Genomic DNA, 15710 nt, shown 5'->3' on the forward strand with positions numbered 1-15710 from the left:
TGGAATCGGTAGAAATTAGATTTGACAGAAAACTCTCAGTCGGTATTGGCCAAGAAAAATCTGATTGGTGCATCTCTGGATTGGAAACACACTGGAGTTTCCTGACTTTATTACTTATTCCAATTATCAAAAGATAAATATCTGAATTTCTTAAAATCTGGTGTATTTTACACAGATGCTGTAGATTTTGATTTGATGAAGTTTGTCCAGCCGCAAATAACATTTCCCATTCTAGCCTTTCCTTATATATGGAACAAAAAAACTATAAAACACAATTAGATGAGTGAATTTTATATTAAAATTCTCAGGATATGATAAAAATTTCTAAAGAAATTTATGCCTGGAAAAGTAACATATTAAAATGGAAAATGTGTAGCAACCCTGTGTGTAGCAACTTAAGTGTGGCCCTTTTAAAAACTAGTGTGCCCTCCTTTTCTGACAGAGCATCACTGTGGCTGATCTTTGGCTGTGAGGTGGTTGAACTCACTTCTGTGCATCTGAATTTAAATGAAGCGTTTAGTTTGGGAAAAACAACTTTCATTCATAAAGTTCCCACTAAACAAATCAAAACCACCAATGACCTCATTGCCTAAAAAATGCTGTAAGTTAAGCCTCAAAGTACATGTTCCTTCGTCTAAATGAATTTTGATTGATCCCATTTATTCCATTACTCAGACACTTTGTATACCAAGAAATGACTATGTAAGAACTGAATAAGGTTGCAGTTAAAATTAATATAAATTTCTCTAGTTTGTGAAACTTCTAGAGCTTAAAATGTGATGCTACAATCTATTTAATAGTCAGATTTTTCGGGTTCACCATCACAAATTAAACATAAAAACCCCTGAATCTGATATTCTGAGTGAGAAAGTTGGAGGTTTCTGAGGCGCTTTGAGTTTAGTATCCATAATGGCTGCCATGCATATAAGACTAGCTCTTCTGACACTGTGTATCCCATTAAACCAGTGGCACACAACTGCTGTACAAATTTGTGAATATCTTCCTTTAGCATTCATAAATTGCTCATCAATAACATGCTCCAAAAGAATCTAGCTGCAGAGTGTGGGGAGAACCTCCCCCAGAAACAAAATCTGCACCAACAGAAATGTATGCACTTGTTGTAGTTTCCCATTTCCTGTTATCATCATTTGAGAGCCACAACTTACCTCTAAATAAATACCTCTAGTATAAAGAAAAACAAAGTAAAAGATTCAGATGGTACTCACTTTTCTCCAAATAAATCCAAGTTAAAAGGATCAAAGTTTCTTGAGTTTTGACCAACTCTTTCCAGAGAAACACCCTAAGTTTATTGTTACACATTCTGTCCCTTCATTGTTTAACAAAACCACATCTCAAGTATCAGCCACAGGTTGAAGTTTGCTGTCTAAGCTACAATATTTTCTCCTTTTCCCCCAATATGAATAAGGATCTCAATGACAACAGAATAATGCCAACAGATGCTGCTGTACAGCTCAGAACTACAACCTCACTTCAAAAAAAGGTTGGGACTTTGGGTAAAATTTAAATAAAAACTGAATGTTTTGATTTGCAGATGTTACAAATATTGTATTCACAATTGAGCATAGTAAACATATCAAATGTTTAAACAAGGAAATTGACTTTTTTTTTTTAAATAGAGTAATTTTCACAACTAAATGAAGGCAGGGCAATGTTTACCCCTGAAGATTCCTCTCTTCCTTTAACAACAGTCCATAAATGTCTCATTGTCCCATTTTTGTCTGATTAAGGGTTCAAGTTGTTCACTAGTCCTGGGCCTTCTTCTGGTTTTCCATCCGCCTGGTGTGTTTACAGTTACTGAGAGGTATGCCAGTTCAGCACCTGGACTTTTCCACTATGAAGCAGTGCCATTGCAGTGGAAGCAGGTGGTTTAACATGGTCTTGTTGTAAGATGCAACAAGATGTTGTTCTAAACCCTGTTTTCTGTATTGATTGTGCCTTTTTGGTGCACCGGACATGCAGGCTTTTAAACTGTGCACTGATCACAGGTCTGATTGTCTGTTATGCAGATGGAAATTTAAAAAGAAATTTTAGATTTACATCTTTGTGACCACAGAACTGTTTTTTCCTCTGTATATCAGTCCATTTTGAATGGGCTTTGGCAAAGAGCCCATGCAGTGATGTCTGCAACAGAATCAGACGTGTTTTTACCCAAATACCACAGATATCCAGTATTATTCAGCCTTGACCTTGGCACAGACATTTCCCAAGATTTTAGAAATCTTTTTATGATTTGATGAACACAAATAATGTGATATTTCATCTTCCTAATTGTCCATTTGGGAACATTTTTCTGAAATTGTTCCGCTATCGTAAGGTATGTTTTTTTTTTTACTGGCGAACTTGTAAGAGATTCAGCCTCTCTTTGTGTACCAAGTATTCCTACTGACCTAATGACAACTAACCTTATGAGCTGCAGAATGTTCCTCAAGCTTATTGTTGAGACCACATACCTATACAGTTCTTTGTTGATTCTCTCCCACCTTTTTTGAGGTTACACCAGTCTCAAAAGTCTTTCAAGAAGTTTTACGATTTCTTAGTTTAAACGTTTGATATGTTTACAAGGTTTTTTGTGCATCTCACAGAATATCATGGAAAGGTTAATATGTTTTATAAATTAATTTTAGAAAGTAGAACCAGATTTCAGGTTTTATATGAATTCATTGCACAAAGAGTGCTATATTCCTAGCATTTATTTCCCTTACGTTTGTTAATTATAGCTGATAGGTGATGACTCAGTAATTGCCCAACAGACAAACACTGACACCCTTGACAGGGATGTTAAGCCACATAAGATAATTACTGAGCAATCTGGCTTTTTACAGAATGTTGTGTTCAAGCATGGAAAGTTCAGTGGAAGGAAACGCTGTGGTAGAGAAACAAACAAAATCACCTGGAATAAACACTTGGAATATGTCACCCTGTATGTTATGATTTGAGATGCACCTGAAAAATATGAGTTTATCTTTGTATTTGAGTCATTGCATTCTGTGTTAATTTACATTTTACTCTTTGTCCCAACTCTTTTGGAATTAGAATCGCACATTGCCTGGCGTACAGGTTGTGTCCCAACAGGTTAGTGGCTTTAACCTGCTGGGAAGAAAGGGTGCCACAAGTGTTGAAAACACAAAACACCTGCCAGCCTACGAAGCTGTACGTTTTTACACTAGAGATTTTAAACTGATGATTGTATCAAAGTCATTAACTTTACAAGTGTTAGTTTTTACAGATCAAATATGTTAATAGTATTTAAAGCAGGCATTTTCATAGGTTTTTGTGCAGCATAGAAAACAGCCCTTTGCTAAGCCCGATAGCGGAGAATGTTTGTAGTTTCAGGTGTTTCATGACTTTCATCTCTATCTGTACCAAGTGCACATTGAGTCTAGAGAAGGTAGAGACCATGTGGTTTGTGAGCACTACAAAGATAACTTGCTTCCTGGTTAGGCAGTTGTAGGAAACACTAGTTTAACAGTATTTCATTTTTTAGGTAGTAAGCTTTATCGATCGGCCTTACGTGTGATAGGTTTGAGCCTTGTGTTAAAGGATCACTAGGCTGTTTTTTTTGTTGGATGCTGACCCTCAGACTGAGAACATACTGAACTGAATTTATAGCTGCATACCCGTGATTGTGGACTCCCAAAAAAAATCAAGTGGCAGAAAAACATGTCCAAAGTCTAAATAAATCCCTTTTACATGGTGAAAATGTCCTCTCTATATTTTCTAATTTTGTTTTTATCTTATGCACCTCGATACAAACATGTTCAAAGGAAAGGCAAGGATCTCCGGGCATTTTGTGGACCATTGACAAAACTTCAAATTGTCAAATGTTTTTACTTCATTCCTAACATTTTGGTTCTTTGTCCCCTTAATCTATGTAAGAATTGCCAAAGACCAAAAGAACGAGGTGCCAAAAAATGAATTCTCGATTTACTGGTCTGTCCGCGTTTCAGAGGGTTAACCTCTGAAAACATAACTCCTACAACCCAGTCTAGCACAGAAACACATTACGTCTCAGATAACATGTCCAGAAATTTGTCAAAAACCATTTCTAAAACATTTTAAAAATTTTACAACTATGTATTTTCAATGTCCAAGATCTTGCATCATTCAAAATAATTAAGTCGTTATAGAACGCTTCCGAAAGTTTCAGCATCGTTTTACAGTGAAGCAAGGGGGATAAAAAAAAAAGATTTCTCCTCCAACACATGAGGTGAACATCCAGTTAGTGTTGGTGAAAACCTGACTCAAAGTACTTAATTGTATTGCTAAGAAACCTTTGAATAAAGATGCATCGGTGGCATTTTCATCATGGAGGATTTTTTTAAACTTGGTATTTTAGACCCAAACTTCCCAGTCTGATGCGTCACATCAGCCTGTTGAATTCAGCACCGGGGCTCAACGCAGGGTAGACAATAGCACCACTTAGTGTTAAGTGTGTTAGTTGGCAGGCGAGTCCTTGCTTTCATTCTGTTTAATGCTGAAACTGCCTTCATTCATGTACATGCAGTCTCTTTCTCAGTCTCTGTGTCGTGCAAATGTCTAAAGATATATTCATTCTTTACATGTGTCAAGAAAAAGTACTGTAAGAGAATAACTGATTTTATGTTCCGGAGCCTAAAAACAAGTATGCTTTACTTGTATGTACTCGTCTGCCACTCCAATGTTTGTTTTTGTCAAAGAAATTAACTATTTTCATTTTGCATTTGAAGCCAAAAGAGTCTCGGGACTTCAGGGTGTTTTACGTAAAAATGCCAATAAATTATATGGAAATTTATGGCCTTTGTTTTTAAATGGACTGAACTTATAAAACGCCTTTCTAGTTATATTGACCACTCAAAGCACTTTACACTAGAGCCACATTCACCCAGAAGCACTCACTAACACACATACATTCATACACCGATCCGTCAACAATTTGTGGTTAAGTGCCTTGCCCAGGGGCACATCGATATGTGGCAGGAGGAAGCTGAAATTGAACACACAACCCTCAGATTGCAAGACAACCACTCTTCTCACAGAGCCACAGTTGCCTGTGTTTCTTCTTTTAGTTTACTTTCTTTGAAGTTTCTGTTATGAATCCCAACTGTGGAAATTTACAAGAAGCAACTTCTATCAGCTTCACTGCTGGAGGTTTCAATGCTGATTCCCAATATATGCAAGAAGCAAAGAAAACTATGCTGTGGAGAGGAGGTGCAAGGTCTGAGGTCCACCCTCTGTCTTCTGTGCAGAGGCTCACCCAGTCGAACGTTCTTAAATCCACTTCTGCCACCAGTCGAGGCCAACGAAAGGAAGTCTACGGACGCTTGAGGCCATCCATGTGGGGGATTCCTGGGTCATTCAAAGGCTAGAAGGGCCTTCTGCAACCTGTATCTGAGAAGTCAGTGGAACCAAGGTATGGCCGAGGGCAGCGGAAAGAAGTCTATAAAAATGGCTTACAGTTTACCCAGACACCAGCCACTTCCTTCTTGCCTTAGAGACTTTGCTTCTCTTCTCCACAGTGTAATCCGTGTATTAAATTGCTCATATGTTAATCATGCTTATCCACTCATATAAAAGCTTAGAACAATGCTGCCTTTTGGCGTTTTGAGGGATTTGCAGAAACATTTTGGGGTGAATAACTTGTCAAGCTAGGTTGCACCACCGGTGGCGCAGTTGGTAGCACTGTTGCCTTGCAGCAAGAAGGTCTTGGGTTAGACTCCTGGCCGGGGGTCTTTCTGTATGGAGTTTGCCTGTTCTCCCCAGGAAGCCAGAGTACTGGTTACTCTGGCTTCCTCCAACAGTCATGACTGTTAGATTAATTGGCCTTTCTAAATTGCCCTTAGGTGTGAATGGGTGTGTGCATGGTTGTTTGTCCTGTATGTCTGTGATGGATTGGTGACCTGTCCAGGGTGTGCCCTGCCTCTTGCCTGCTTTAGATAGGTACCAGCTCTCCCGTGACCCACTATGGCCACAGGGGCTACGCAGGGTTCTGTTGAGCATCCCTCCCTCTTGGCCTCCAAGGAACTCACCAGGAAGGATGTAAGGTGCCCTCTCTACCTTGGCGATATAGCTGGGTTGGGGACACTCTGTGCACCTCATCTCCCCCTGTGCCTCTTTGGCCTGGGTGCTGTTGCTCCTGTGGCTCACTGACGCAACGACCGACTTCTGTATAGGGCATATGGATGCCGTCTTGTGTCTGTGGTTTACTGTTCCTGGGTACTGGGGACTAACAACTGTACTTTCTGACAAACTCACAACCATCCTCTCAACACATGTTCACCCACCACACATAATCCAAATGGTTGAAGGTCATACAAACAGGTTGCTATTACATCAACATGACCTGCCTACTTTGATCTTGGATTCAGTGTTGATTTAATAATTAATCATACAATTAAAATACCATTTTGAGAACCTTTTTGTAGAACATGTCATGGCACATGTATGCAACCATCTGCTCTATATTATAGGTCTGAAATGCCACAGCAAAATACATTTTAAAATTTCTAAGATGCACAGTGCCTTCCAAAGTTATTCACACCCCTTTAGCATTTTCTGATTTTAACAAACTGCAGTGTATTTTATTAGGGTTTTATGTGAAACAAAAGTGCAACATTGCATCCTTGGAGATTTACCACTCTTCACAAAAAAACTAAATCTTTTTACCCCTTTGATTCAGTCCTGACTTACACTGCAGTTTTAAGTCATCTCTCTGCCAGCTTTTGACATCTGGAGACTTAGTTTTACCAATTCTTTGTGAAATAGCTCAGACTTAGATTTGACAGAGAGCATTTATACAGTAATTTCTGTTATACAAGGTCTGTTTCTTTTCATTCCAGAATATAACTTTAATTGAAACTACTCCATTTTAGTTTAGGCTGTGGTACTGGTGGAAGGGCAACATCCAGTCTCAAGTCTTTTGCAACCTCCAGTTCCTACTTCAATGTGTCCTGCGACAGCCTTTCAGGCATACCATATGGAGCAGATGGTTGCCTACATGTGCCAGGGTAGTTTTGCCCTACAAAAAGGCTCTCTCGATGGTATCCTAATCGCATGAATTCAATTACAGATTCAATCCACCACTATGTTATAAGTGATTGTGAAAATTAGTCTTTATAAAACTTTGAACCAAGACGTTTATGGTCCAATGACTATAGTACCTTCAGTCTATTTGCCGTGTCCCTTATATAGCTTTTCATGAGACACCAGTGGCTTTTTCAACTTGATCTCTATAGTCCATTCAGAGTTACCATGGGCATCTTTGCTTTTAATTTATGTTATCACTGGAGCCATTAAGCACTTTGCTCTCATTTTTAAGACCATGTTTATTTCACTTCACAATTGTTGTGTCAGCCTTAAGTTTTTGTTGCAACCACAAAATGTTAAGGGGTATGATTATTTTGTACTATCCGAATGTCCATTTACATTAAACATGTTATCCTTTAATCAGTTTTATGCATGGCAGAAATGTTAAAGGGGATTCATTCCTTCAAGCAGCCACTTGTGCTTAGTTTGACCGGGGCTCCGGTGCAGGCTGGAGGCTTCACTCCCTGTGGATGGTCAAAAAAAAACAAAAAAAACTTTAACACTACAATAAATTGAACTCCCTTTAAGCCAACAGAAACCACATAAGGCAATTTCACACAAATGACAGGATTCAGAGGTCCTTGCCAGCCAACATAGTACAAATGTGCATAACGGACATTTATGTTATAAAAACCTAATTTACACTGCTTAAAAGATCAATACATGATCCGTTCAACAGATTTTCTAAAGAACCCAAAAATAAAGAGTTCTCACCTTGTAGAGCTCACAGACCAAATGAAACAGTGAGGACATTGCCCTAGCTTCATTCTCTTCTGTGTACTCCTGCAACACAATGTTTAAAACCATTTAAAATTGGCAAAATAAATGCCAATTCTGTCTTCAACATCACAGTACCAGTCAAGAGTCTGGACACAGCAGCAGTTTCACTAAGTGTCCAGACCTTTCACTGTCTGTAGTTCCACATGTTTTACCCCATCAAATGTGACCCAAGGAACATGTGTGTGAGCAGGGTTCAAAGCTCTGGTCATGACAGCATAGCCATGCATCAGCTCGTAACCCAGACGTCCGGTCACGCATGCGTCAACGGTGGCCCAGGACATGGAGGGAGTATACATCTGGAGACACTTTAAAAGATGAAGGGGAACAGTTAGAGTAAAGTTAGCATACAAAGAAAAGCAAGCAGCATTCACTCACAATGCTGCAGACACTCACAGGCTCTGCAGCATTGAGGACATTTGAAGCAGACTCCATGCAGTAGATTATTTGAAATGCCAGGGAGGTTCCAGTCAAATGGATGATGCAGGCCTAAAGGAGAACAAGAGATGTAGAAAGTCTCTGCATAAATGTTAAAACAGTAAGGTAAGAGTTCTTTCAAACCTCAATCATGTTTCCTCTGCATTCAGGCTCTCCATGTTGACAGCTGAAGGGACCGTTTGCAGATAAAACTTCCTGTTAAAGAAATGTAGTCAGTTGAATGTTTAAGAGTCTGCCTTGGAAAGCCATGAGCAACCCTGGTCCTTAAAGGCCAGGGTCATGCATGTTTAGATGTGTTCCTGCTCAGTCACATGAATGAAATAAATGACCTTTAGCCTGTAGACTATCCTGCAGCAGTCTGCTAATGACCAGTTCATCCGATTAAGGCACGTTCAAGCAGGGAAGCCTTTAGAAGACCGGTGTCAAACTCCAATCCTCAAGGGTCAGTGTCCTACAGCTTTTAAATGAGTTTCAACACACCTGAACGACATTTAGGTCATCTGCAGGAACTTGAGTGCACAAGGAGGTAATTAGGTTATTTGATTAAGATGTTGACTTGCGAGACATCTAAAAGTTGCTGGACACCAGCACTCAAGGACCAGAGTTGGACACCCCTGCTCTAGAACATTGGCTCTGGAACACCAAGATTACCCACACCTCTTTAGTAGTCTTAACAAAAGGATGTTTAGAGGATGATCAGTGTACCTTGGCATTCCCGTAAGGAACCAGTGTGAGGGACATGATGTCCTGCAGCATTGTCCAGGTGGGGAACAGCTGTTGGGTGATGAAGGCTCTGCAATCTGGACATAGGCTCTCGTAGTACAGAGTGAGGGCTACAGGAGGAACAGTCTGGTTTGGCTTAATGGCACTAAGCTCCATGCATTGCTTCTGGACCTAAAAGAATTAAAGTGCCGTGAGTTAAACTTCACAAAAAAAAACAAGGTAACAGACTCAAATACCATTTCCTCCCCTTGACTGTCTTCAGATTGATGAAGTTTGGGTTATTTGACCTAGAACTGCTCTGCCTTGTCACATGAAAAAGCCACTGGTGTCCAATATCTGAGGCATGACTTTCATTTAAGCTTTAGACCAGAGGACACGTCAAACACTACTGTAAACAGCCTTCAGCACTTAGGAGGATGGAAAAAGACACTAAATGTTTATTAGGAACTTAAAAAAATATTGAGTAGCTTTCAAAAAACAACTTTGTTTCCACCCCCTCACAAATGGATTTATAAGAGGCAACAACAAACAAGTTATTAAAATAGACATTGTCCTCTTGCATATTAGTGTTAAGCATCTTTGCATCTGGTTAATTATTTTATGGCCATCTGACCACTTTGAAAGAGCTCAGCTAGATCTTAAAAAGAGTTACACAAACAGACACTTCCAATCTTCTCAGCAGACTTTAAGACTCACCTTGCATTCTATGGCAATCTCCAGAGACCAACACCACTGAGATGGTGGATAACGGCAGGCTGGTTTGGGATGAGAGATGCCAAAACTTTTATGGTCTTTAGTGATGAGGAGAAACACAGCAAGCAAGCACAAAACCCTCATAGTGATTCTTAGCAGGAGAAAATCCACACAGCTCTGAGACAGGCAGCCAGAGAAGACTGAAAGAGCTCCTCCTCCTGAGAGATGCTTAAAATCATCACCATCAGCTGATGAGCCCCAGGTGTTCTGGATCCATCACACACTCCTAAGTCCAATGATAAGAGAATAGTAATAAGTTCGGTAAATAATTCAGAATGTTTTGAAAATGTGCAGATAATCATTAAGGTAAATCTTGACACAAATGTGTACATGGTCTGCACAGTACACTGAGCGGTTTTAAGATTTCCTCTTTGGAACTTTGGAATTGTGGTTAAAAAATAAAATAAGAATCATGTTGAATTTCTATAATTACAACTATTGAGAAAGTCTAACCAGTAATTATTTTAATTACTGGATCTCTCATATATTATATTTATCTTCATTAGACTATTGACAAATATTTACCATAATCATTTTTCACATTTATATTATACCAGATAGGAAGTCTAAAAGATTTTTTTGACAGATGAGTCTTCTGATCTTTTTTCTTTTTTACGTCAAATTTAAAGCCTGTTTTTCATTGTCTTCAAACACAAGCTATCAACTAACATCAAATTAGAAAATTTCTTGTGGGGAAAATAGCCACCCTAAAGATTTGCACAATTAGATAAGCACTCTTTTATCGTGTTGTTTCAACTTTTGCAGCACTTCTTCTTGTTAAATGGTGGTTGGCAAGCAAGATTTGACGCATTACCACCAGTATTTGGGATTGAATTTGGATAAGATACTAACTGGCTTGATGTATTAATGAACTAGGGCTGAGATAATTAATCGTGATTGTTTGTTTTGGTAATTTAATATTCGTCAACTAATTTAGTAATGGAATAATCATTAACTGGATTATACAGACTCTAAAACATGCAATTTGCTGAAAGAGCAACCCACTCAGAGGAGTAATTAGGTCAAAATTGTACAAAAAATATATACAAAATGAAAAACATTTTTGTAAATATGCTGAATCCAGAACTCCTTAAGTGGCAGAGCTTTACCTTCATCTGGTTCAAATTCTGTAAAAAAATGTCCTATTAGGCACCTTTGGCTATCCGATTATTAATTGATTAATCAAAAAAATGTTTTATTGTAGCCCTATAATGAACTTTTCTGTCTATTAAATTTGTACTCTTAGAGTACCTCAAGAAAAAAAGAATAACTCTGAACTACAGACTTTGTCTAAAAGTTTTGTATGTCCTCTCAACAGCCTGTGGTATGTATAATCTGGATATGGTTTTTACTCCTTGCTATTTCGTTCTGTTTTCCTTATTATAACAACATTTAACCTTTATGTAATTATTGATTTAATTTCTCTTTTACTGAATGATAAAAATATATCAATTTGGCTGTTTTTTGTAACACTTTTGCATATTATCCTCGCAGCGCTTAATCAACTTCTTCTTCTTCTTTATGTTCGTTGCCGGATTACAAAACTGCCTCAAGGTGTTTACCGCCACCTACAGTAGTGGAGTGTGTAGGACAGAGTTTCAATTAGCGAATCAATTGCAGCTGTTAGGTTAACGGTGGAAGTTTTCGTGTTTTGAATGCAAGGAAACTTTTTTTCCTCTAGTGTTTAGCTTTTTTCCGATTAAAAATGTAATCACCACCGCAAAGGGCCAGCATCAATATCCAAAGTTCAACTACGGCTGGTGTTGTGCGTTCAAACGCCCCAAAATGTGACGCTTCTGTAGGTAAGAATCTGAGTCACACTGTTTAGCTTGATGTGCTAACGTTTTAGCAACAGCCTGTATTACGTCTTATGTTCGTAAGTAGATATATTTTGGTTAGCGGAGGTCAGAAAACGTTTCTTTTATAGTTTTAAACGTCGCCAACAGTCTGTTAGGAAGCTGCTGGTAAAAACATGTAGCTGCAGTGCAACTTTGGAACCGCAGGGGCGATGTGATAATTTTCAGATGGTGCCACGATTATGTATGTAGGTTTAAAATGAAGACCGCTAAAGCATTATAAAAGGACGAATTTCTCCCTCAATGCATCAGTGAAAATTTGTGATTAAAAATGTGGTTAATTTCAAACAGTTTTAGATATTGTTGTGAAATAATAAACAAATGTTTAGTGGTTTTAATTTGATGGTAAATTGACTTGCAGTGGTTTTTTGTGTGACCAAAAAAGGTCACATTTGTTACTGTGAAATAGGATCTTTTTTATAATTAAAACATCAGCAGAGAATATTCTTACTTGGAATGAAAAGGACATCCAGCTTGGATTCTCTTCAAATAAAACTTCAAAGTTAAATCCTGAAATTCAGAACATTATTTACAATATTTGATAGAGCCCAAAAAGCCTTTTACCTATTCTATTCATCTTAAGCTAAAGAAATATCACTAAAAGTACACCCAAGCTATGTTGTTAATAGATAAAAAGAAAACCAGTGAACTGTCTGGGTCTTCAACATTTATCAAAATTACATCAGGTGGTTTTTTGTCATCTATTTTTTTGGTATTGCCATAAAAATCTAGTCCAATTGACCTGCATTTCTCACTAGTTAGAATGTTAATTACATTGTAACAGTATTTTTATTAAGTCAAAAGGCCACATTTGTTTCAGTTGAATATTAGAGATTTACTGTTAAAAACAATGAAGGACAATATTGACTTGAAAAAAAGACATTCTCATTAGTTTTTATAGTAAACATCGTAGTTGCAGTTTACTAAATATTACAGGTCCTTCTCAAAATATTAGCATATTGGGATAAAGTTCATTATTTACCATAATGTCATGATGAAAATTTAGCATTCATATATTTTAGATTCATTGCACACTAACTGAAATATTTCAGGTCTTTTATTGTCTTAATATGGATGATTTTGGCATACAGCTCATGAAAACCCAAAATTCCTATCTCACAAAATTAGCATATTATTAAAAGGGTCTCTAAACGAGCTATGAACCTAATCATCTGAATCAACGAGTTAACTCTAAACACCTGCAAAAGATTCCTGAGGCCTTTAAAACTCCCAGCCTGGTTCATCACTCAAAACCCCAATCATGGGTAAGACTGCCGACCTGACTGCTGTCCAGAAGGCCACTATTGACACCCTCAAGCAAGAGGGTAAGACACAGAAATAAATTTCTGAACGAATAGGCTGTTCCCAGAGTGCTGTATCAAGGCACCTCAGTGGGAAGTCTGTGGGAAGGAAAAAGTGTGGCAGAAAACGCTGCACAACAAGAAGAGGTGACCGGACCCTGAGGAAGATTGTGGAGAAGGGCCGATTCCAGACCTTGGGGGACCTGCGGAAGCAGTGGACTGAGTCTGGAGTAGAAACATCCAGAGCCACCGTGCACAGGCGTGTGCAGGAAATGGGCTACAGGTGCCGCATTCCCCAGGTCAAGCCACTTTTGAACCAGAAACAGCGGCAGAAGCGCCTGACCTGGGCTACAGAGAAGCAGCACTGGACTGTTGCTCAGTGGTCCAAAGTACTTTTTTCGGATGAAAGCAAATTCTGCATGTCATTCGGAAATCAAGGTGCCAGAGTCTGGAGGAAGACTGGGGAGAAGGAAATGCCAAAATGCCAGAAGTCCAGTGTCAAGTACCCACAGTCAGTGATGGTCTGGGGTGCCGTGTCAGCTGCTGGTGTTGGTCCACTGTGTTTTATCAAGGGCAGGGTCAATGCAGCTAGCTATCAGGAGATTTTGGAGCATTTCATGCTTCCATCTGCTGAAAAGCTTTATGGAGATGAAGATTTCATTTTTCAGCACAACCTGGCACCTGCTCACAGTGCCAAAACCACTGGTAAATGGTTTACTGACCATGGTATCACTGTGCTCAATTGGCCTGCCAACTCTCCTGACCTGAACCCCATAGAGAATCTGTGGGATATTGTGAAGAGAACGTTGAGAGACTCAAGACCCAACACTCTGGATGAGCTAAAGGCCGCTATCGAAGCATCCTGGGCCTCCATAAGACCTCAGCAGTGCCACAGGCTGATTGCCTCCATGCCACGCCGCATTGAAGCAGTCATTTCTGCCAAAGGATTCCCGACCAAGTATTGAGTGCATAACTGTACATGATTATTTGAAGGTTGACTTTTTTTGTATTAAAAACACTTTTCTTTTATTGGTCGGATGAAATATGCTAATTTTGTGAGATAGGAATTTAGGGTTTTCATGAGCTGTATGCCACAAACATCTGTATTAATACAATAAAATACCTGAAATATTTCAGTTAGTGTGCAATGAATCTAAAATATATGAATGTTAAATTTTCATCATGACATTATGGAAAATAATGAACTTTATCACAATATGCTAATATTTTGAGAAGGACCTGTATATTGTGATGTTATTGCTGAGCCAGTTGCTGCTCACTGGAAGAGTACTCTGAAAATATTTTCCATTTTTTAAAGCAAAGTCAGTAATGTGTGCCTGCACCTGATTGGTTGAGGTGCTGTATTTATATTTGTTTAGTCAAATAATACCAACTGAGTCTGTTCTTTAGAAAGAGAATATGTGCTCTGGTGTTTACTAGCATTTTCTGGGACATCTCTCATGTCTATTAACATACATTGTGCACAACAGGAACGTGATGCCAAAGCTATAAATTTCCATCTGCTTGAGCATCACTGGTAAACCGTATTTGTGGTTCAAGTCAATGGTAAAAGCTAAAAGGCGTAGGGTAAATCATGTCTTTAAACAAAACAACCACTCATTAAATCATTTCAGATTTATTTGAGAACTGAAAGTGCTTACTTCAACATCATTTTCTCAGTCAGGTAAAGTCAGGTTTTACACCAACAGAAAGTTCAAATCCTGTTTTCTTCCAGTAGGACTTTTCAAAGAAAACTGTTTTTTTTTTTTTTTATAAGATGCGTTGTATTGCATAATACATGAAATAAACATTTACAGTAACAGGATTTCCTTTTAAAACAACAGGTCAATCAATTCAGCTAAATTCTCAAGATCAAATAAGAGACACTTTTATTCAGCCACAAAGGAAAGAGAATGACAAGGTTACAGAAACATAATTATAACAGTGTTTTAAATGTGATACAGAAATTAAAAATTGTATTTAAATATATGCACAGTTCAGAGTCCCTGGATATTAAATGTTTTACAAATCATCAAATTGAAAGTAACATGGTTTAAAGGAAAACAAACACCACTGCAAGATGAGGTATAGTTGTGGCATGGAAGAAAGTTTTGGAGCAAAGGCCAAGTTAATTAATGTGTTCTGAGTACTATAAAATGCAAAAGATCAATCTGCTGACGACTTTAATCGTCAGTCAATTTCTATATTTAATACCACCCAGACTTGTACCATCCAACACTTATCTATAGTTCTGGATAAGACTTACTCTCTAACCTTAGACTAAAATTGCATTGCTTTTGGCAACCAAGAAAATGCAAAATGTGTGTACTGAAAAGTGTAATTTATTGAAATCCGAGCATTTGCACAATAATTTATTTCTGTTTTATTATGATGATAATGGCTTACAGCAAGATCCCCAAAATCCTTGTAGTTTAATTGGAGGCAGAACCCCGTCCCTCCAATAAAACTTACATTTCTCCCTGGTCTCCCCCTCCCTGCTCCTCGTGTGTGTGTCCGCATGGTGCAGCATTACATCACAACTAATAGGCAAGTACCTCCACCATAAGTTGGTAATGGTAGAAGAGACGCTGGCCTTCAACCTCTCAGTTGGGTTTTATTTCAAAATCCAGCTGTTTCGACACCACTTTTTCCTTCCACTCAACTTTCCATTGACTTAGTTGGATACAGCTCTCTGTGAACTTCCTGCCTCTTTAATAATGACCTTTTTAAAGTTTGGTCGCCCTTGATAGGAGTGTCTGCTGGACAACTGACAAGTCTA

General features: G+C 38.4%; 1 protein-coding gene and 1 long non-coding RNA gene across 3 annotated transcripts in view; one reads left to right on the plus strand and one right to left on the minus strand.

Annotated features, from left to right (window-relative positions):
- Nucleotides 1-7304: 7304 nt before the first annotated feature.
- On the minus strand, nucleotides 7305-9933 carry LOC124873690 (gamma-interferon-inducible lysosomal thiol reductase-like). Its single transcript, XM_047374545.1, has 7 exons — nucleotides 9718-9933; nucleotides 9004-9192; nucleotides 8422-8493; nucleotides 8257-8349; nucleotides 8016-8168; nucleotides 7798-7866; nucleotides 7305-7547 (listed from the first exon to the last, which is right to left on the minus strand). The coding sequence occupies exons 1-7, from the start codon at nucleotides 9856-9858 to the stop codon at nucleotides 7479-7481; spliced, it is 786 nt and encodes a 261-aa protein (XP_047230501.1). The 5' UTR covers nucleotides 9859-9933; the 3' UTR covers nucleotides 7305-7478.
- Nucleotides 9934-11336: 1403 nt separating this feature from the next.
- LOC124873700 overlaps nucleotides 11337-15710 on the plus strand; it is a 35278-nt gene continuing 30904 nt past the window's right edge. For both annotated transcript variants that reach the window (XR_007039602.1, XR_007039601.1), the window contains exon 1: nucleotides 11337-11576. This is a non-coding gene — a long non-coding RNA (uncharacterized LOC124873700). The remainder of the gene's footprint in view (nucleotides 11577-15710) is intronic.

This window comes from Girardinichthys multiradiatus, chromosome 9 (assembly GCF_021462225.1).
Source record: "Girardinichthys multiradiatus isolate DD_20200921_A chromosome 9, DD_fGirMul_XY1, whole genome shotgun sequence".
NCBI classification, from domain to species: domain Eukaryota; kingdom Metazoa; phylum Chordata; class Actinopteri; order Cyprinodontiformes; family Goodeidae; genus Girardinichthys; species Girardinichthys multiradiatus.

Excerpts from the sequence above, each read along its gene's own strand:
- LOC124873690 (XM_047374545.1), bottom strand. The coding sequence starts at position 9,858 with ATGAGGGTTTTGTGCTTGCTTGCTGTGTTTCTCCTCATCACTAAAGAC. Across the intron at positions 9,193-9,717 it reads AGATTGCCATAGAATGCAAG|GTCCAGAAGCAATGCATGGA; the intron begins GTGAGTCTTAAA and ends TAATTCTTTTAG. Across the intron at positions 7,548-7,797 it reads TGGTCTGTGAGCTCTACAAG|GGAGTGAAGCCTCCAGCCTG; the intron begins GTGAGAACTCTT and ends GACCATCCACAG.